Source organism: Carcharodon carcharias, chromosome 10 (genome assembly GCF_017639515.1).
Source record: "Carcharodon carcharias isolate sCarCar2 chromosome 10, sCarCar2.pri, whole genome shotgun sequence".
Taxonomy (NCBI): domain Eukaryota; kingdom Metazoa; phylum Chordata; class Chondrichthyes; order Lamniformes; family Lamnidae; genus Carcharodon; species Carcharodon carcharias.
In genome coordinates this window covers 153900680-153922778 of record NC_054476.1, presented here as the reverse complement: position 1 = coordinate 153922778, position 22099 = coordinate 153900680, and the positions used below count along the sequence as shown (strand labels likewise).

Sequence of the window (22099 nt, the reverse complement as noted above, 5' to 3'; positions counted from 1 at the left end):
ATACATTTCACATGCTGACCATTTTCTATGGAAACCTTCCACAAATTTGTGTTTTGTCCCCTTCTCCTGCAGTCATGGTTTATTACTGTACGGTTTAGGAGCAGGGGTAGGCCATTCGGCTCTTCGAGCCTGCTCTGGCATTCAATAAAACCATGGCTGATCTGATTGTGGTCTCAACTCCACATTCCACCTACCCCCAGAAACCTTTGACTCCCTTGTTAGTCAAGAATCTAATTACCCCCTGCCTTAAAAAAAATTCAATGATCTTGGCTCCACCGCTCTCTGAGGAAGTGAGTTCCAAACCCCACGACCCTCTGAGAGAAAACATTTCTCTTCATCCATGTCTTAAATGGAAGACCCTTTATTTTTAAACTGTGTCCCCTAGTTCTAGTCTCTCCCACAAGGGGAAGCATCCTTTCAGCATCCACCCTGTCAAATCCCCTCAGGATCTTATATGTTTCAATAGGATCGCATCTCAATTTTCTAAACTCCAATGGGTATAGGCCCAGCCTGTCCAACCTTTCCCCATTCCAGGTATCCTTGATCTCCACTTTTATGCTATCTTCTATTAGGCATAATTCTATAAGCCTATGTCCCTGTTGCATCTTTCAAAAGCCTGATCTCTTCAATCTTTTCCCATAGCTTGGTCCTCTGAGCGTATGGATCAGCCTTGTGGCTCTTCTGTGAGCCATCTCCAGAGATTAAAAACAGAAAATGCTAGAGAAACTCAGCAGGTCTGACAGCACGTATGGACTCGAAACATTAACTCTGTTTCTCTCTCCAGCATTTCCTGTTTTTATTTCAGATTTCCAGCACCTGCAGTATTTTGCTTTCATTTCCAAAGATTTGTTGGTTCCCTTGTCCCTCATTGACCAAAACAGGAAACTGTACTCAAGGTGTGCTGGGCAGCTTCAGAGTAACTCCCTCTGACTTGTATAGCTCAGCATTTCATATATTTTTTCTTCATTGCTGGCACAATAATTAGATTCCCTGCTCTTGGCAAAATGTTAAGGAGAAAATATCAAGGAAAGTTCCCAATCTGGGAATGCAGGTATGTGGACATTGGGTGAGAACAGAATTTGGCTTGGCTGCGATATTCTCAAAACTCAGCTTGCCTCCTATTAATTACCACCTAGGCTCACACATGAACAATCACCTTTAGACAAGGCACCAGAAAGTACCAGGCACCCTGGTACAGTAACCAGTGCATTGGAATGGTATCCAAGCATAACTCCCTCCCTGACAGCACTATGGGAGCACACACGCCAGAAGGACTGCAGGAGTACAAGAAGGCAACAAGGGCGACTAGGGATGGGCAACAAATGTTGGCCTTGCCAGCAAAACCCACATCCCAAAAAAAAATTTAGATAAGGAATAGAGCAACTTGGGTTGGAAGATGCAACGTTTGAAATAATGACCTTTGTATTAAAATTCTCATATACACTTGGTCTTACTTGAATTAAGAATGACCAGGATGAAAGTGGCAATAATGTATGTACTGATTCTTTAAAATATTGTCAATCTTGCAGGAAGAAATCTATGGGTGATGGCTATTGGAAGAAATTCTACTGAACATGAGATTGGGAGACCAGAATTTAAGTATGTTGGCAACATTCATGGAAATGAGGTAGGTGATTAGAAAATAGTCACGTTCTGGCGATAAAGAGCAGGGACAGCAATGTTTGAAGTGCTAATGCTGTTGTGGACATCTATAAGATTCCACATCAAACGGCAGCTATCTAGCCAATTCCTGTTCTATTTTACTTACCACTTGAAGAGAAAGTGCCTGTTTAATAGTCTTTATAAATGTGAATAGTAAGTTTCTGAAATGAAAGGGAGACCCAGAGTTGAAGTTGGGCGCAAGCTTCAGACTTTGGCATGTGAGGTTTATGCCAAGTTTCATTAGTTTGCAAGTCAGGCTCCACTTCAGCTTCTGAAAAATGAACTTGACATAAGATGTTTTTCCAGCTGAAGTGTTTTTGATTTTTTTAAAGACAATCCATGTTTATACAGCATCTTATTGGTCTCACAGAAACATCTCATGGTGCTTCATATACAATGACTTACTTTGAAGTACAGCAACTTGTTATGTAAACAAAGCCATCAGCCATTTTGCACACAAGGTGTCACGAACAGCAATGAGATATGTCGCCCATTAAGTGAGTGAGAGAGGAATGTTAGCCAAAGGACCAAGAGAACTGCCTACTCTGCTTGTATAGGTGCTATTGGATCCTTAAACCCATGTGAGATGCTGGAACCAGCAGATTAGGGCAGAATCATCCCAGAATTGTACAAAGTATGGTAGTGGGCGGGAAAAAGGACATTTACCTGCTGGCCACAATGGCAGGTTTTTGTGCCGTATCGTCCCATTCCGGCCTCATTATTAACGCATTGCCTGGAAACACTGCCTCTGATTCACTCGCCCCACTGTCACCTCAGGCCTTCAGTAATCCAAATACCATATTTAAAGGGCGCCCCTGCACAGAGCTAACATACTCTATGTGTTCGGAAGTTGCCGCAAAGTCATGGCTGCCAAAGAGAGGAAACATACTGTCCCAAATTTAGCGACACTTCCCTCAGGTGCCTCCCGGATGTAGTGGAAGCCCGCTGTGAAGTCCTCTACCCCAGGTCTGGGCAAAAACCAGCAAGCAAGGTCACCAATCCAACATGGTGGTGGGGGGGAGGTGGCGGAAGTGGTGGTGGTCAGTGCCAACGCCCTGCAAAAGAGGACAGCCACCCAGTGCCGAAAGAGGATGAATGATCTCCTCCGTCCGCCAGGGTAAGTTACTCTTTTCATCACTCTCAACTCGCACACTCACAAACCCATCACACATCCACAGGGATCTCACTCACTCACCGCCAATTCAAGGGACCTCACCATTCACTCTCTCACACTCACCTTCATTTGCCCTGAGGATTTTGTCCTCATCCCGTCCATGGCACCACTCAGCACCCGCACATGCCAGGCATCCTTCTCATCTAGCCTGGCAGGTGTCCTGCTTACACTGTCTCCATCTGTATTCATGTAGGACAAGCTGGCACACAACAAAAGGGAGAGGTCGCAGACTGGTGGAGAAATGCCCGAAATCAAGGTCCTCACGGACTTTGAAAATAGAATCATCCAGCTGACTGGTGAGGATCTGGATCGGTTCTGTGCTGACATGAAGTTGGCAGTTCTCAACCAAGTGAGGATCCAGCAGTGCAATAACCATCAGACAGCCAGGCTGTGAGTGAGTACCCCTGTTCCACAGTCCCCTGCCACGAACTAATTATCTTTCCTTGCTTTCGCAGGCAGGTCTGGGAAGCAGCCAAGGGATCCACGACCCAGGTCCTTGACTGAAGCCCAGAGACACCTCGGAAGAAGAGTCTGATGACACCCTCATTGAAGACCCGTCACAGCGCTCACCCACACACTCCACTAGTGCAGAGACACATGTCTCGGTGGGACCTAGTTCTACTCACACTTCATTGCAATATTTAAACCAGATGGACCTTGACAAACGTGTCCACATAGCAGCAAAGTTCTGACGGCAGCAACACCCTGGAGTAACAGGTTGTTCACATCAGAACTGAGGGGCTACATGCAAATGACTCAAGTACATAATAACATAAGTACAAATTAACATAATACAAATGGTGCCGGGCTTGTTTGCTCATGTTGTCGAAATGCCTCAGGGTCACAATCTGGTGAGCACACATTACATTGTCTGATCCACAGCAGGCAGTGGCAGCGACTTCCCAGGTGTTTGGCACTCGAAGGACTGCTGGAAGCCAGAAATCTGCTGAATCTCTGTCAGATGACAACCCTCTGGGCTCAGTCATACCTCAGCTGCTAGAGCTGCAAAGGCAAGCTCGGGAACACCAGGATAGGATATTCACTGCACTCCTCAGATTGCAAGGCACGAAGGAGGAGTCTGTCCGCCTTTAGTCTGAGGTGATAGCACCTGCATGCCATTGCACCAAGGTCAACACTGGTAGGATAGCGGCCACCATGGCGACCTTGGTCCAGGACATTGGTCCTGCACTGCTGCATGGGCTGAACTCCATCACTAATGCTATAGTTGGCCTCCAACAGTGTCAGTGCAAGAGGGGTGTGGGTGAGCTTGATCTCACTCCAGCTTTTTCTTCTCCTCAAGGAGTCAGCCAGGGGCCCTCGGGCACCTGTAGGTAGGATGATCAGCAGTTGCACACCCAGGGCCATCCACCCAGATGACTCTGGGAGAGTCTGGCCCATCCAAATCCCCACTTCCTTTGACTCCACCGGCTCCAGCTCCACAGGCCAAGGAGGGTGCCACTGCCACACAGCAGGACCCCAAAAGCAGGCTGGGGCCTTCCAAGTCTTGGCCCTCCAGAGGACGCCCATCAAGATCATCATCGACAGGGCGCAGCAGTCAGCAGGCTGCTTCCACCTCCGTTAATGATGTCGGTGAAGCACCAAGACATAGCAGCAGGGTTAGGAAGGTTAAGCAGATGTAATTGCACTGCTTGGGCTTGGGTATTAGTCACTTGTACAGAATATTTACTATTGTAAATGAACTCCTAAGAATGTTTCCTTGCCTATGACTCCTTGTTATGATGAGCAGTGTTCATCAGATGTGAAACCTTGGTTCCTGCGCAAGATAAAAGGCAGGTGTCCAGGGCCTGTTCCCTGTGCAGTGTGTAACCTTCAGAGCAAAGTGATGGTCTGGTCTCAAAACTCACTGCTCACATTAGTGATGCCTGCACCTCAATGGTGCTTGTTATTACTGTAGGAATATTGTGGGCAGGCATCACAGAGTTGCGTCATTCTCTCTCTGTGCTCTCAACACCTTTGAGGTGGGCTGGCCCCCATCTCTTCAGCATCTGTGACCAGTGACGCTGTGCTCCTATAGGGGTCAGGTGCTGAAAGCTGACAAAGGATCAGGTGCATTTAAAGTTTCACAGCTGTGTCTCCATGATATGACCCTGATCACTGAGTGCAAGCGAGCTGCCCTCAGCCAGACAGGAGTCAGACATACACAGAGGCCATGTGAAGATCTATGGAGTGTCCTCACTGAATGTCAAAATCTTCCTGGAATCTAATGACTATTAGGGCCACCACTGTGTCTCCATGTCATGAGCCTGAGCATTGAGGGTAATTATGCTGAGGTTATCAGGACTGTCCTCACTGCATCTCGTCATCATCCTCCACGAACTTGTGGCTATGAGGGCCTCCCAAACAAGCCTGCCTCGTCTGGCCAGTGCGCTGGCCTCACCTTCGGCATCCTCACCTTTGAGGACCTCATCATTGTCATCCCCTTTGACATCCTCCTCATCAAAGGAGACATGCGACTCCTCCATCTCCTCCTCAGCCAGGCCCTCCCCCCGTTGCAGCACCAGGTTGTGGAGCGAGTAGTAAGCGACGATGATGCACGACACCATCTGGGGCCTGTATTGCAGTGGCTCCACCAGACCTGTCGAGGAATCAGAACCTCATTTTCAAAATGCCTACTGTTTGTTCCCCCAAAGTCTGGGTTGTGGCATGTGGCTTGCTATACCGCAACGCTGCTGCAGTCTGAGACCACCACACAGGCTTACTCAGCCACATTCTCTGTGGGTTGCTCTTGTCCCCAAGGAGCCAACCCTGCAGCCTCTCTGGGCCCTGGAAGATGTCAGGGATCGAAGACCTGCTAAGGATGTAGGAGTTGTGGATACTCCCTGGAAATCGTGCGCCGACCTGTCGGATGTGTTTGTGATGGTCGCACACCGGCTGACCAATCAGCGAGTGGAAGCCCTTGTGGTTGATGTAGTTGACCGCTTGTTACCACGGAGATCTAAGCACCATGTGAGTGCAGCCAATGGCACCCTGCGCCAGTCAGAGGTCTGTGCAAATCCCAGCATACTTTCTTCCTGGCTTTCCTAATCCTGGGCGAAATGCACAATGTTCTGTGCCTTGTGTGTGGAGACTTGCAAGATCCCACACAGGTCACTTGAATAGCCCTGGAAGGAGCCACTGGTATAAAAATTGAGCACCATAGTCACTTTCATGGCCACTGGCAGTGGATGCCCTCCATGTCCCTGTGACGCCAAATCCTGCAGCAGGTGGTATATGTGACTGACCAGTTCCCTAGATGTGCGCAGTCTTCGGCAACACTGGTTGTTGGTCATCTGCAGGAATGACAGGCACTGACTTTAGGCCCTGGGTCTAGTGAAGTGCCTACCAGCAAAGGCTCGCTTGGATCTTTAGCTGCATGTGCAGCAGGTCCTGCTGCCCCTTCACCTTGAGAGAGATGCCCCTCCCTTTGCCAAACCAGGCACCTCCACCACACTCTTCTTCTTCTCTTGTCTTTGTAGGCCATGAGGCATACCACTAAATCCCCAGCCTTGTGGTAATCTAAGGTGTAATACACCTTTAAGAGACTGTGAGCAGATTGACCACGTGACTGTAGGACCCAATAGCTGGGTAGCACGGGCTACAATGTAAATGTTAGTCTAGAGTAGGGTCTGGCTGGAAAAGCACACATCATGTTAATCCTCTGTCGTTTGTGTAAATAAATAGTATGTGCTTCATTTCATATTAGTCTCTGCGTCTGCCGTATGTTGTAATCAACTCGCCTGCCAACAGATAAGCCTACAATTGGTTCGCGAGCAAAGCGACCCAGAGTTAAATCAGAGCAACTGGTGACGAGGCAAAACGCCACTAGTTGATGACGCCAAGGAAAGCCGCGAGAACTCAACTGTACTGAAGTAGCCGTGCTTGCAGGCCAATTGTAAGTACATGACAAATATAAACACTCACTGTAGTCGTTGAAGCCATCGTCCTCCAATATGCTACAGTTTGACCACATTGAACCGTTTGATCAGACCACCGACGACTGGTCGGTCACATTATATTGAACACCTCGCATTTTTCTTTTTGCCCGACGATATATCGGGGGAGGAGAAGAGGCAGGCAATCTTCTTGTCGACATGTGGCAGTAAAACATACGGCCTAATTCGTAGCCTAATGGCACCCAACGCCCCAGATTCCAACAGCTTTGATGAGTTGGTGAATCTAGTGAAAGGACATTTGCAACTGAATCCCTTGGTAACAACGCAGCGTTTTAAATTCAATTTGAGGTGTCACGCCCCTGGAGAGACAGTCGCTGGCTATGTAGCAGCCTTAAAACAATTGACAGAGCAACTATGAGTTCGGGACGTCGATTAATGACATGTTAAGAGAATGATTAGTGTGTGGGATGAACGAAGGCGCCATTCCTAGAAGATTGCTCTCTGAGACAAATTTGGATTTCAGCAAGGCGCTGAAGTTGGTGCTTGCGATGGAAAATGCAGTCAGGGACTCGGAAGAAATCAAGGGGGCACAAAATAGCGCCGTTCTTCATGTCAGGCGGGAGGCACCAGCTAGAAATGTTGCGGAAATGGAGAGCTCTGTGGAAGGCAGGAAACAGCCGCCATTAACAGACCAGCAAAAAGCAATGGCTTAATGGATAAAAACCACATTAATAATAGCGGAATTGGGACCAGACAGCCTACAAACAAACAACAATTTAAAAGAACCGAGTGCTTCTACTGCCATCACAATGGGCACATTATGCAATATTGTAAAGAAAGATTGAGGCCAAAGTTCAAACAAAAAAGCAGAAGTCATGAAGCTTATATAATGGAGAAGTCAGAAAAAACAGAGTCAGAGTCAGAAGAAACAGACTCCCTGCACAATTTAAAATCTACGTGACAGTAGAAGTCAACAGAAAACCCCTTTGAATAGAGGTAGTTACAGGGGCATCCACAACAGTCAAAGGAGAACACACATTTAAGTACCTGAATGGAGGAAGCCACTCACTACAGCTGGAAAACTCAGATGCCAGACTAAAGTCATACACTGGCAAAAATATACAAGTGAAAGGTATATGCAAGGTTCTGGTACAATATGAAAGCCAGCCTGCAAATCTAACCCTCATGGTGATAGCAGGCATAGGACCGAGCCTCCTTGAAAGAAACTGGTTAAGAGAAATCAGTTTTGAGAGATTACTGAGATCTCAGTCAGAAGCAGGAAATGTTGCTGTTTGGAAAAAGGAGCACGTAAAGACTCAACAAAAGGAACTCATAGAGCTGATGCTTCAGGACAGCATTCGGGTTAAAGTCAGTAACCTCCAAAAACAAAAAGAAAACCTGCTGAAGGACTTTCACACATTGCAAGATTCCCTCAGATCCCAACTTATACCACGAGAAAAGTATGAGGAAGAACAGAAAGAATTCTGCATATCTCTGGCCGAGGTGAAGACTCAATTAGCTGAGAAAACACAACAATACTTAATTCTCCAGGAAACAACTGACAAATATAAAAAAGAAATGGAAGAACTGAAGGACCAGCTACGTGGAAGCCAAGAAGCCTTAAAAATAGAGACCCCTGAGTTTTCAAAGGAGCTGACAGATGAGGAAATGCTGGAAGATTCAACCACCGAGTTCACTCAAGGTGAGCTCATTCCTGAGCCTAGTCTGGCCAAAAGCGAAGTTGAAGAGGAAGCCAAGATGAAAGTCAGCGCTGCCAAGAAGAAAACCCATCATAAGAAGACACAAAGGAAGAGAAAGCGAAATTACTAACAAGGCCCCAAAAGTTTTCATTTTACACAACAGGAAGCTGATCATTTTGTGTTGCATTTAGCCTTGGCCAATATCCTAATTCTCAGAACCTGCCTGACAGTTGCCTAGCAAATTGTGGAATTAGGAGGGGAGGGGCAGCAGGAATGCAGGAGATGAGGCCCGAAAGAGTGTGAAAATGTTCCCTTTGGCATCTACACCACAGGGAGAGGAAACTCCTCTTGCTTTGGAAGTACCTGCAGAACCCATTGAGCCTGAGAGAGTTGAAGAGGCAAACTTGCAGGGTCCTACTGGGGAGCCCAGTGGACAGAAAACTCCTGAGACGGAGGCCTCAGATAAACCTTTCGAATTCATAGAATTACGACGGTTGACACATTTGAAAAAGCCTCCTGAGAGACTAAATTTGTGCATAGTTTATTTTTGTAAATAGTTAATATATTGTGAAATGCACTTTCAGGGAAAGGGGGAGGGATGTGGTAATCTGAGGAGTAATACACCTTTAAGAGACAGTGAGCAGATTGACCATGTGACTAAAACCCAATAGCTGTGTAGCGCGGGCTACCATGTAAATGTTAGTCTAGAGTAGGGTCTGGCTGGAGAAGCACACATCATGTTAATGCTCTGTCGTTTGTTTAAATAAATAGTGTGTGTTTCATTTCATTTTGGTCTCTGCGTCTGCTATATATTGTAATCGACCTGCCTGCTAACAGATAAGCCTGCAGCTGGTTCGCGAGCAAAGAGACCCATAGTTAAAACATAACAGGCGCCATGATACTGATGTTCTCCTGCAGGATCAAAGAGAGAGACACTCGGGTTAGCATATGTATACCAAGAACCTCTCTTGGTTAAGTCTGAATGCCCGTTCATGCATGCTGGAGAGTGCTGGTCACCACTTGGATGGCCAATGTATAGTCTGCTCATTGGCTGTCCGAAACCCCACCCACTTCCGCCCAACTCCACTTGACTGATTGGTGGCAGCTTCGGCCACTGGACTACATGCTGTGCTCTCAGCTCAGGCGCAGGCATTCTCCTAACCCGCACTGCAAGGCTGCACTGTTAGCTTGAACTATAATGGATACTGGTCCAAACCTTAATAAAGACATTGCAAGGGGCTGTGAGCACCTCCATCAGTGAGTACGTTATGGCTACCTTTCGCAAGGGGATTGTACAACTTGCCCAGTCAGCCAATTTCTCTGCTGTCCACTAAAGCGCGCATTGATTTGCAGTCTGCACCTGAGGGGTGAGAAGTTCTGGAGCATTTGGTGGGACTTTCATCCTTTTGCGTTGCTTGTGTGGGCAGGAAATCTTCAGAGGTCTGACTCCAAGCATGTCAATGGAGCTGCAGCTGAATGGTCTCAGTTGCAGAAGAATGCTCACTTTTGACAAGCTTTTGCAAGTGTGTGGTCACTTCCCTCATCCCCTTTTCACCCACCATCCCCACCCTCCCCGCCGCCCCCCCCCCCCCCCCCCCCCCCCCCCCCCCCCCACCCTCCCGGCATGCGCTTGAGTATTTCCTTCAGTACGTGTTGCCTTGTCCTCACCCCCAGCCAAGAGGTCACCTCTATTGAAGAGCTGGAAATAAGCAGGCTGGAAGACCTGTCACAGCGCTTATCCGCACCTATCACCTGCACAGATATACACACCTCAATGGGACCTAGATCTAGAGCAGGCTCGGGTTCACAATCTGATGGTCACCACATGGACATGTGTCAGCAGCAGGAGGAGGCAGATTCAGCCGAGCTCCCGGCACTCAGAGGACTGCTGGGGAAGAGGCATGTCCGAGTCAGGTGACGAACATCTGGATTCAGCCTTTCAACTCATCACCCCTGCTGCGGATGTCAGGCCCACATCTAGAAATGGTAAGCCTAGAAAAGTGAAGAAATTCTGATCACAAGTGGTTGCACAGGCGAACAGATTCTGTCACTTTATAATCTGAAAATATATTTACTTTCACTGAACAGTGTAATCTTGTGTTTCAGCTTCATTTGCGGTCTTAGGGAGTCCTCCCCCTGCATCCACCCACCCCCCTCCCACCCCCACCTCCTCGTGCCCCACCCACCCCCCCCCAACCAACAGCTAGCAGTTCAGCTGCACCCAGCCTGGCCACGAGTGATTCTGGATGGAGAAGTGTGAGTGTGGTGGGGCCCTGTCCACTGTCCCGCACACGCAGAGCCATCCTCCATCACACTCATCTCGCTGCCTGAGCATTTTCAATGCTGCCTGCTGGAGTTCTCCTTCAGGTGTCAATCTGAGCCGACCTGCCTGTCCGCCCACTCTCTGATCACACTTCCATGCAGCACCTGTGCCCGTCCAACACGAGGCTCCGCTCACTTTTGATCTGAAAACATGTTCATAGTCAAATTCTTGTAAGCTCCCCATCCTTTTCCCCTCCCCCAGTCACCCATGTCCTTTCCCCCATCACCGCTGACCCCCCCTGCATTAATTTCTACCTCTCCACCATCATCTACCAACCAGAACCCTTTTTCCAGGATGTCCAGGTGAGTGTACACCCTCCTTACCTTCCTGAGTGTCCCACCCCGATCCACATTGACCTCCCAGACCTCCTCCTGCCCCACGGTCCATATCTGCCTCCAAGTCCCCACCAACCACCCTCACCGTCCCTCCTACCTCTACCGTCGCATCCTCACCCTCCCACTCTTCCGGTTCACTCTGGCCCCTCATACTCACCATTCTGTCCTACCACGCCCACCCTCCCTTGCACATTCACCTGCACATCCCCCCGTTACTCCTTCCTCTGCCCTTACTCCTTCTTTCCCCACCACCCCCCCCACTGACTTCCACCCCCTGCACTCCTTCCTCCCACGAGAATCCACCCAGCATGCGATGCACCTGTCCCTCCAGGGCCTGTAGCTGTGGGGCTCCAGCATCTTCTGCTCCTCTGATGTCCACGATTTGAGCAAGAACCTAACAATAAGCCTTGTGTTGTGCACGTCACACTTGTCCAAGTGTGCTCTGGGCCAGTGTGTTTTCCCGCTGGCATAACGGGGTGATTCGGTCGTGCCTTACTTTGCACTCCAGCGGGATTGGCATTCTGCCATGGCGGACACCATTGGCTCATCCCGCTGGTGCTTCCAAGCCGGCGTGAAACCGATTTTTGACCTTCTTGACACACTGTCCCCTGCCCTGCCTGCCATGGTGCCTGAGACCGACATGGCCGGAAAATTCCGGCTTATGTTTCAGAAGTAACGCATTGTCTGTAAAGTACTTTGGGACATCTGGAGTATGTAAATAGAGCTCTGTAAAAACTCTCTATGGCCAGATGGGAATACTTGCATTCCTGCTTCTCTTGCATTGCTTCGGGTGTTTTGGGGAAAACAACGCCTCTTGCAATGGGTCTCAGAGGCCTAGAGGAAACAGTGCATCCTCCCTTACCTGACAGAATTGCTGCCTCCAGGGCTATTAGACCAAACAGCTCTGTTGGCATGTGCTCAAACACCCTGTTTTTTTGCAAATAGTTTGCTTTTGAGATGGCCTTGCAGAAAATATGTCAAAATGTCTGCTTTTCCGAATGAATAATATGTACAGTGTTACTGAATATTCAGCTTCTGTTTAAAATTCTGTATTTCCTACAGCAAATTAAGAAATCAGGAATTTTGTGTGTAAAATCGTTGCTGACCTACTCGTTTTAACTGCTAACATTTCATGGGAAAAACCTTCTGGGTATGGATGAGGTTATGGCGAGGTTAGTGCTTTGACATTAGGCAGGACCATTAAATACTCATTAAGGGGACCAACAAACTAGAGATGGTTTGGTGAGAGGAGGGGGAAGGGAGGCACTGGAGATCATCAACACAGCTTTAGCTTCAGCAGTGATGGGGAATTTAATAGTTAGAGGGCCCAACATGATCTTTTGCTTAGAGCAAAATACTGCGGATGCTGGAAATCTGAAACAAAAACAAAAATATCTGGAAAAATTCAGCAGGTCTGACAGCATCGGCAGAGAGAAATACAGTTAACATTTCGAGTCCGAATGGCTCTTCATCAGAAGTAGTTCTGATGAAGAGTCATTCGGACTCGAAACGTTAACTGTATTCCTCTCCACAGATGCTGTCAGACCTGTTGAGTTTTTCCATGATCTTTTGCTGTCCAGGTTAACAGTCCGGGATACTTTGTTGTTTGACAAGTGCAAGGCTAAGGGACATATTGCAAAGTCTGTAAAAGATTTATCAATAGGTGGGAGAGCATGTAATCATTGTTATCTAAGTGGGAGCCAATGAAGTAGATAAAGAAAAGCCCAATGTTCCACAGAATGAGTATAGGAGATCAGAAAACAGTTATCAGAAATTCACAGGTCTTATGTTTACCCTTCCAACCACACTCTAGGATAAGGAAGGACAGGAAATCAATACATGGTTAAAGGAATGGTGTCAGGAAGAGGACTCTGTTGAGCATTGGCACTGGTTCTGGGACACATGGGAGCTATTCCACAAGGATGGGCTATATATGAGCAAAGAGGGTGCTAACACGCTGGTAAAATGGTCAAATAAGGATGCTTCGAGGTAAACTAGGAAAAAGACTTTGAATGGAATTTTCCATGCTCGCTGGCGTCAGTCATGCTCAGCCACAGCAGAGAAGGCCAGAAATTGGTTCCCCACCATCGGTCATTGGGAACCTCATCGTAATACACCTGCATATCATTATAAGGCCAGCCCACTGGAATCATCCCCCACCACCCCTCCCCCCACTGCCCGCTCCCCCGCCACCTTGTTGGATTGTCCACCATGTTGGCATGATTGCACGCTGATGTGTTTCACAACATCACTTATAAGGTGTACACTTGGCGGGCTGCACTTTGAGGGGAACTCAGAAGTGAGTGCGCAGTGACTGTGTAATGCTCGCCCGGGTCGCCTGTTGGACTTCAAGGTTCAGGCATGTTGGACGGTGGGTCAAGGCTGCCCTGCGGTTAAAGGTAGTGCACAAGCACATGCGGGGTTGTGGGGAGGGAAGTGGCCAAGCATTAAGGAAACCTTGTATAAGTGTTCATTGCTCTGCAGCTGAGACAGTTTAGATGCAGCCACATTACAGGCGTGGAATCGGGCCTCTAGGACATCTGCCCACTCAAGCATGAAAGTGCCACCAAGTACTCCATATCTTTTGATCCCTTAGGCACAGACTGCAAACTAATGAGCATTTTAGTGGACTGCAGAACAGTTGGATGACTGGGCACGGTGTATAATCTCCCTGCTAAAGCTGTCCCTGGAGCAGTAACTGCTGGAGGCGCTCACAGTCCTTTGCAATGTCATCATCCCAGCCTGGGCCAGTATTCATGATGGTTCAAACTAACAGTGCAGCCTTGCAGTGTGGGTAGGAGAATGCCTGCACCTGAGCTGAGAGCACAACATGCAGTCCAATGGGCAAAGCTGCCGCCAATCGGTCAGGTGGAATGGGGCAGAGGTGTTTGGGGTTTCGAGCAGCTTTGCAGCGCACTAATCTCTGGCCATCCAAGTGGTGGCCAGCACTCTCCAGGATGCATTAAGGGGCCTTCAGATTTAACCAAGAGAGGTTCTTAGAACACCCATGCTAACCCATGCGTCTCTCTCTTTCATCCTGCAGGAGGAGCATATCAGGAGCATGGTGCCTGGTGAACTAGCTGTATGTCTCGTGGCTTACAGAGATTGAAGACGATGGAGAAGAGAGTGATGGTGGTGGCTGGCTGCACAGAGGGAGGAGCAGCGCCCTCAGGAAGAAGGGGTGGCTGGGGCTCCCACACACACCGCTGAAGAGCCACAATGAGCTGTCGCTGGTCGGGCACCTAGCAATACCCAGGGTCTGTAGATGCCGCCTTTCATTCCTGCAGATGTCCATTAACTAGTGTCGCCGGAGACTGCGCACGTCTAGGGAACTGGTTGGTTACATCTGCCAGCTACTGCAGGATTTGGAGCTATGGGGACATAGAGGCCATCCACTGCCAGTGGCCACGAAAGTGACCACGGGGCTTAATTTTTCCACCAGTGGCTCCTTTCAGGGTTCCACAGGTGACCTCTGTGGGATATCACAAGCCTCCACCCACAAATGCATCCATGAGGTCATGGATGCCATCTTTGTGAGGGCACATAGCTTCGTGCATTTTGCCTGGGACTAAGACAGCCAAGATGCAAGAGCGATTGGATTTGCCCAGATCTCAGGTTTTCCACAAGCACAGGGTGCAATCGACTGCACTCACGTGATGCTCAGATCTCTGTTGCAACAAGGGATCAACTATGTCAACTACAAGGGCTTCCATTCGCTGAATGTGCAGCTGGTGTGTGACCACCACAAATGTATCCTGCAGGTCTGTGCATGGTTTCCAAGGAATGTCCTTGGAGACTCCTACATTCTCAATGGGTCACAGATCTCTGATGTCTTCCAGGGTCCACAGAGGGTGCAGGGTTGGCTCCTAGGGACAAGGGCTACCCGCAGAGGACATGGCTGATAACACCCATGCAGCAACCTCAGACTGCAGCAGAGCAAAGGTATAACGAGGCTTATGTTGCAACTCGCAGCTTGGTGGAGCAAACCATTGGGATGCTGAAAATGAGGTTCTGGTGCCTGGACTTGTCTGGTCGAACCCTGCAATATAGTACACAGAGGCTGTCACGCATCATCATTGCCTGCTGCATACCTTACAACCTAGCACTGCAACAGGGAGAGGAGCTGGCTGAGGAAGAGATGCAGGAGGTAGAGGTCTCCTCCAATGAGGACGACGTCAATGATGATGAGGGTGAGGAGGTCCTCAAAGGTGATGATCATGGCGATGAGGCCTTCCCACTGGCCAGATGAGGCAGACGCACTTGGGAGGCCCTCATAGCTGCTAGATTTATGGAGGATGATGACAACATGCATTGAGGAGACACCATAGATCCTTATGTTGCATCTGTGAATGTTTGACTCCAGTCTGGCTGATGGCAGCACACATACTCTCTCTGATAATGGTCCTGTCATTGAGATGCAGTAGAGGCCCTAATATTCATTCAATTGCAGGAGGATGATGACGACATGCAGTGAGGACTTCCATAGATCTTCACATAGCCTCTGAGAATGTTTGATTCCTGTCTGGCCAAGGGCAGCTCACTTGTACTCTGTGACCAGGGTCATGTCAGAGAGGCAGCCATGAAACTTTAAAAGCATCTGATCCTTTGTCTGCCTTCAGCACCTGACCCCTTCAGGTACACAGTATTACAGGTGACAGCTGTTGAAGAGATGGGGGCCAGCCCCACCTTAAAGGTGCTGAGAGCACACAGAGAGAATGATGGAACTCTGTGACAACTGCCCACGACACTCTGGCAGCAATGACAAGCACCTCAAGGTGCAGGCATCAGTAATGTCTCCAGGGAGTGTGAGGCTGGACCATCACTTTGGTGTGAAGGCTGCTCAAAGCACAGGGAAGAGGCTCTGAACTGAGACACCTGCCTTTATCTTATGCAGAAAGGTTTCACATCTGAGTGACATGAACACTGTTCATCAGAACAAGGAGCCGTAGGCAGGGAGACATTCTTGGGAGTTTATTGACAATAGTGAACATTATGTACAAATGATTAATACCCGTGCCCAGGCTGTGCAACCACACCTTCTTAACCACTCCCTTTTTAGTTATTTAACAGTCCCTTTTTAGTTATTTAAAAAATCTTTTATTAATGTTTTGTTTGCACTTCAGCCCCACGCTCCTGATCTATGGACACCCGGTGCGGAAGGGGGTCGGGAAGGAGGAGGACCTCCTCGTGAACCTGCTCCTGGGCCTGGCCAAGTTGGCCATTAACAGGTCCAGGCAGCGGGCGATCGACGGGGGAGTCCCGCCCGATTGTTTGTCCCTCTTCCGCGGCTACGTTCACGGCCGGGTGTCCCTGGAGAGGGAGCACGCGGTGTCGGCTGGCACTCTTGAGGCCTTCCGTGCCCGGTGGGCACCGCGGGGACTGGGGTGTTTTGTTGACCCCTTTAATCACATTTTGATTTAAAGTTTGTAAGTTTCCTTTAAAATTTGTTCTTGGTTTTACAGCTGACCTGAATTAGGGGCTGTGCCTGATTTATCCCAATTTTGTTAATTTGGTTTTATTGGTTTTAACTCAAAAGAGTTACACCTTCTTAACCACTCCCTTTTTAGTTATTTATCAGTCCCTTTTTAGTTATTTAAAAAATCTTTTATTAATGTTTTGTTTGCACTTCAGCCCCAAGCTCCTGATCTATGGGCACCCGGTGCGGAAGGGGATCGGGAAGGAGGAGGACCTCCTCGTGAACCTGCTCCTGGGCCTGGCCAAGTTGGCTATTAACAGGTCCAGGCAGCGGGCGATCGACGGGGGAGTCCCGCCCGATTGTTTGTCCCTCTTCCGCGGCTACGTTCACGGCCGGTTGTCCTTGGAGAGGGAGCACGCGGTGTCTGCTGACACGCTCGAGGCCTTCCGTGCTCGGTGGGCACCGCGGGGACTGGGGTGCTTTGTTGACCCTTTTAATCACATTTTGATTTAAAATTTGTAAGTTTCCTTTAAACTTTGTCCTTAGTTTTACAGCTGACCTGAATTAGGGGCTGTGCTTGATTTGTCATTCATTTTGTTAATTTAGTTTAATTGTTTTAACTTCAAAAGAGTTACACCTTCTTAACCTTTCTAACCCTGCCGCTATGTTTTGGTGCTCCCCGGACATCTACAGCAGAGGCGGAGACAGCCTGCTGACTGTTACTCCCTGTCTGTGATGACCTTGGCGGGTGTGCTCTGAAGGGCCCCGGCCTACTTTCAGGCTTCTGTTGTGCGGCAGCGGCACCCTCCTTGGCCTGTGGAGCTGAAGCTGCTGAGGTCACAGGAAGAGGTGATTCGGATGGGCCGTACAATCCTGGAGTCACCTGGGTGAATGGCCCTGGGGTGGGGTACACCGGCTGATCCTCCTTCTTATGGGTGCCTGAGGACCCCTGGCTGACTCCCTGAGGAGACGGGGTAGCTGGAGTGAGATCAAACTGCCCGGCATCTCTCTCTCGTAAACACTGGTGGAGACCAACTATGGCATCAGCAATGGAGTTCAGCCCGTGCAGCAGTGCAGGAGCGACGTCCTGGACCAAGGTCTCCATGGTGACCACTGGTTGACCTCGGTGGGTTGCAATGCTGGCGCTATCACTCCAGCCTGAAGGCGGATGGATTCCTCCATCGTGCCTTACAATCTGAGGAGTGCAGAGGACATTCCTTCCTGATGTTCCCAAACTTGCCTTTGCAGCTCCAGCAACTGTGACATAACCAAGTCCAGAGGCTCCTCATCTGACTCGGACTCAGCAAATTTCTGGCCTCCAGCAGCCCTCCGAATGCCAGGGACCTGGTAAGTCCCTGCTGCTGCCTGCTGTGGATCAGAAAGTGCAATGTGCTCACCAGATTGTGATCCTGAGGTTACTCTAAAGTCAGGTCCCACTGAGGTGTGTGTCTCTGCGCTGGTGGAGGATTTGGGTGAGTGTTGTGATGGGACTTCAAGGAGAGTTTCAGCGGATTCCTTTTCTGAGTTTCCCTTGGGGCTTGATTGGAGGCCCTGAGTCGTGGACCCTCTTGGCTGTTTGGCAGATGCGCCTGCGAAAGCAGGGACAGATAATTAATGTATGGCAGTGGCCTTTGAAACAGGACACATCAGTCACCATATGGTTGTCTGATAGATGTTGCACTGCTGGATCCTCACTTGGTTGTACACTGCTGACCTCACTGTCAGCACAGGTCTGGTCCAGATCCTCGCCAGCCACCTGGATGGCTCTGTTTTCAAAGTCCATCAAGACCTCGATTTCAGGCATTGCTCCATCAGTCTGCGACCTCTCCCTCTTGTTGTGTGCCAGCTTGTCCTGCATGAATAGAGGTGGAAGAGTGTAAGCAGGACACCTGCCAGCTGGTTGATAAATATGCCTGGCATGTGTGGGTGGTGAGTGGTCCTATGGACGAGATGAGGATAATGAAGGTACGTGTGAGAGAATGAATGGTGATGTCCTTTGAAGTGACAGTGAGTGAGGACCCTGTGAATGTGTGATGGGTTTGTGAGTGTGTGAATTGACAGAGATGAGAAGAGTGACTTACCCTGGCAGAACAAAGGAGATCATTCATCTCTTGTGGCACTGGGTGGCTGTCCTCTATTGCAGGGCGTTGGTGTTGATCATTGCCTCCCAAGCTGGATTGGTGATGTTACTGCCCCTCCGGCAGCCAGAGCGGGGGGGGGCGGGTGTGGGGGGAGGTGGTAGAGGGCATCACAGCGAGCCTCCACTGTGTCCAACAAGTGCTCGAGGGACGCGTCATTGAACTTGGGGACTGCAGTCTTTTTGCCTTTCGGGGCCATTCTGTCTTCCGTGCAGCAGTCCTGGGCTGGAAACATTGAGAGATGTGCGCATGGCTGCACTTTAACTATGGCGCCCAGTGTGATGAAGCGGCAAAGTGATGGCGTGGCGGGCGCGTGAGAGCCCACCCACCATAGAAACAGCGTGTTTCCCTGGAATGCATAATTAATGCGGCGGATTTGGGACGATACAGAGTGAGAAGCTGCAATGTGTCCAGTGGGTAAAATGTTGTTTTCCCTGCCTGCTACCACACTTAGCTCAAATCTGGGATGATTCCGCCCATTAATTGGGACAAAAAGGTCAACCAAGATCAGCTCATGTCAATGGAAAAATAGATGAGGATAATATTCATGCAGAAAACTATTTACAAGAGCAATCTAATATAGTGGAATAAAATCACGTTGACTAATCATTAATGAGGAAAGGAGTGAAGTAAGGTTAAGGAGTTGCTCAAGCAAAACATAAGTTAGAGGATACAGTTTAAAAAAAGGTTAAATTGTATTGCAGGGCACAGGGGGAGGGATATAAACACATTGGGAAAAACTGGAAGCAATTACTTTCCAGGAAGGTTTGACTTAATAGGCTGCAAACTGGACAAGAAAAGAAAAGAAACATATTGACATATAATAGACAGAAAGGGATAGAAAAGATAAAGTAGAAAAACAATTCAGGGCTATTGGGAAGGGGTGGTGGAGTAGGACCAGCTGAGTTCTTTCAAAGAGCTGGCGTAGGCCTGATTGACCATGTGGCCTCTTTCCGTTCTCTAACCCTTCTATCAATGGAGTGTAGAGAGGATTGAGGTCGAAAGAGGCATAGACAGAGCCCTATGATAAAAAATAAATTGATTAGTTAAGCTAGTAAGAGTGTATGACAGTCCTCCAAACTGTAGGAAGGAAATTTAAAAGGGAATCTGCGGTTAGATTAGAGAGATGAATAAGAATCACAAGAGTTCTGGGAGATTTTAATACCCCATGTCAAGTATGACAGAGAGGGCACTGATGGAGAAAAGGAAATGAGATCCCCAAAAGGTGTAGAGGACTCCTTCCTCAGGCAGTATGTTAGTCAGCCTACAAGGACCTCCAATAATGAAAACAACAGCAATAACTTGAACTAATATAACACCTTTAATGTAGCAAAGTGTCTCAGCATGCTTCACAAAAGCGTTATTTATCAAAATTTGACACCGAGCCACAAAAGGAGAATTCTTAAATTATTATTTCATAGGCATCTCAAGCAAGGACAACAATAATTCCCCACCTTTAATTGCCCTCGAGGAGGTGGCAATATCACCTTCTTGAACACTTGTGGTCCATGGGGTGTAGATACCTGTTTACGTAGGGAGTTTAATAGGACAAATAACCAGAAGTTTGGCCAAAAGAGGCAGGTTTTAAGGCAATTCTTAAAGGAGAAGAGAGAGGTGGAGAGATTTAGGGGGGAGTGGGGAGGAACGGAATCTGGAGCTTAGCACCCAGGCAGCCGAAGACACAGCTACCAATTCTGGAGTGATGAAAATTGGGGTTGTAGAGGGTGCCAGAATTGTAGGAGCGCAGAGATCTTGGAGCATTGTGGGGCTGGAGGAGATTACAGAAATAGGGAGGGACAAGGGCATATATTTGAAAACAAGGATGAGGCTTTTAAAATTGAGGTGTTGCTGAACCCAGAGCCAATATAGGACAGCGAATACAGAGGTGATGGGTGAATGGAGCTTGGTGCGAGTTAAGATGTTAAGATATGGGCTGCAGAATTTTGGATGCTTTCAAGTTTTCAATGTCTCCATTATTTCATTGCACTTTACAGCTTGCCAGACTCAACACTGAGTTCAAAATTTCAGATCATGGCCTCTGTACCTATTTTTTAAATTTTGATTTTTCTGCTTGTTTTTGGATGGAAGTTTTGATAATAATTCTGTGTTTTCCCATTAACACCTCCTCAAGACACATCTTAAGTTCCTTTATTTGTCCCATCAACCCTTTTGTTTTGCATCACCGTCTGTTGTGCCATTAATCTCTCCTGCCTTCTGCCCTATCACTGACTTTCTCTTTTGATCATTTCTTCCGCTCCCCTGTTCCCTACATCTGTACTAACTTTAAACCTGTTACATCTCCAGCCTTTTCCCAGTTCTGATGAAAGATCATGGACCTGAAACGATGTCCGGAATTTTCCGGCCGCCCTCGTGGTGGGTTGCCCCATGGCGGGACCAGCGAGCCATTGAAATCTCCGTTCGCATTGACAGGCCACTGGCATGAGGGGCTGGAAAATTCCGGACATTAACTCCGTTTCTCTCTCCACAGGTGCTGCCTGACCTGCTGAACATTTGCAGTATTTTTTGTTTCCATTGTCCGTGTTATGCTACTGCCATAAAAACAAAGGCTGCTCTAGAAGGAAGTACTGCAAAGTTTATGTTGCCCTGCTCCAAGTAAGATCTGTTTCACTTTGTTAAGGTTGTGGGCCGTGAACTATTAATCCACCTCATTTTCCACCTGGTGGCTTCCTATGGAAATGATCCAGACCTCACCCTCTACCTGCATCACACACGGGTGCACATCATGGTTTCAATGAACCCCGATGGAAACCAGATCTCCGAGGAAGGGGACAAGATGGGCCTCAAAGGAAGGTAAAGTAGTCAGTGTGGGGTTACAGGTCTACAGGCAGAATTAGACAGAAGACACTTGGATCAGAGCAGAAAGTGACAAGGGTTGAACTGTGTGGTGGTTGGTTGTTACTTCAAGTGTGACTGTAGTTAATTCAGACCGGTCGCTATGTTTAGACTCAGAGGTTGAAGATTGAGTAGAATCTAATCTCGATCAGTCTTTTTTTTCTGTTCACTCCTATCCCTCCCTGAAGATCCTGATGCCTGTAGTTTTGTAAAATGTATTTACTATCAAATACAGCATTAGTTTAAAATATATGCAAAAAAGAGAATTGAAGCAGACCCACAGTTTGTTGTGTAAGCAAAAGCTGAAAGCAAGTGTTGTCAGCCCGAGAGATAGCGGGAAGGATGCAGATTGGCCAAACTGCTTTTGCGTGCTTTTTAAAGTTCACCCTGGGATGTGAGTGTTGCTGGCGAGGCCCACGTTTATTGCCCATCTATAATTGCTCTTGAGAAGGTGGCGGAGAGCTGCCTTCTTGAACCGCCACATTCTATGTGGTGTAGGTACAACTGAAAGGCTTGCTCAGCCATTTCGGAAGGCAGTTAATTGTTAACCACGTTGCTGTGGCTGTGGAGTCACGCGTAGGCCAGATCAGGTAAGGATGGCAGGT

General features: G+C 48.4%; 1 protein-coding gene across 1 annotated transcript in view; it reads left to right on the top strand.

The window, feature by feature from the left end:
* Positions 1–22099, top strand: part of LOC121282904 (carboxypeptidase M-like) — a 105410-nt gene that overhangs the window by 81113 nt on the left and 2198 nt on the right. The window contains exons 11-12 of the mRNA XM_041196713.1: positions 1530–1627; positions 21280–21452. Coding sequence (XP_041052647.1) covers positions 1530–1627; positions 21280–21452 — 271 coding nt within the window. The remainder of the gene's footprint in view (positions 1–1529; positions 1628–21279; positions 21453–22099) is intronic.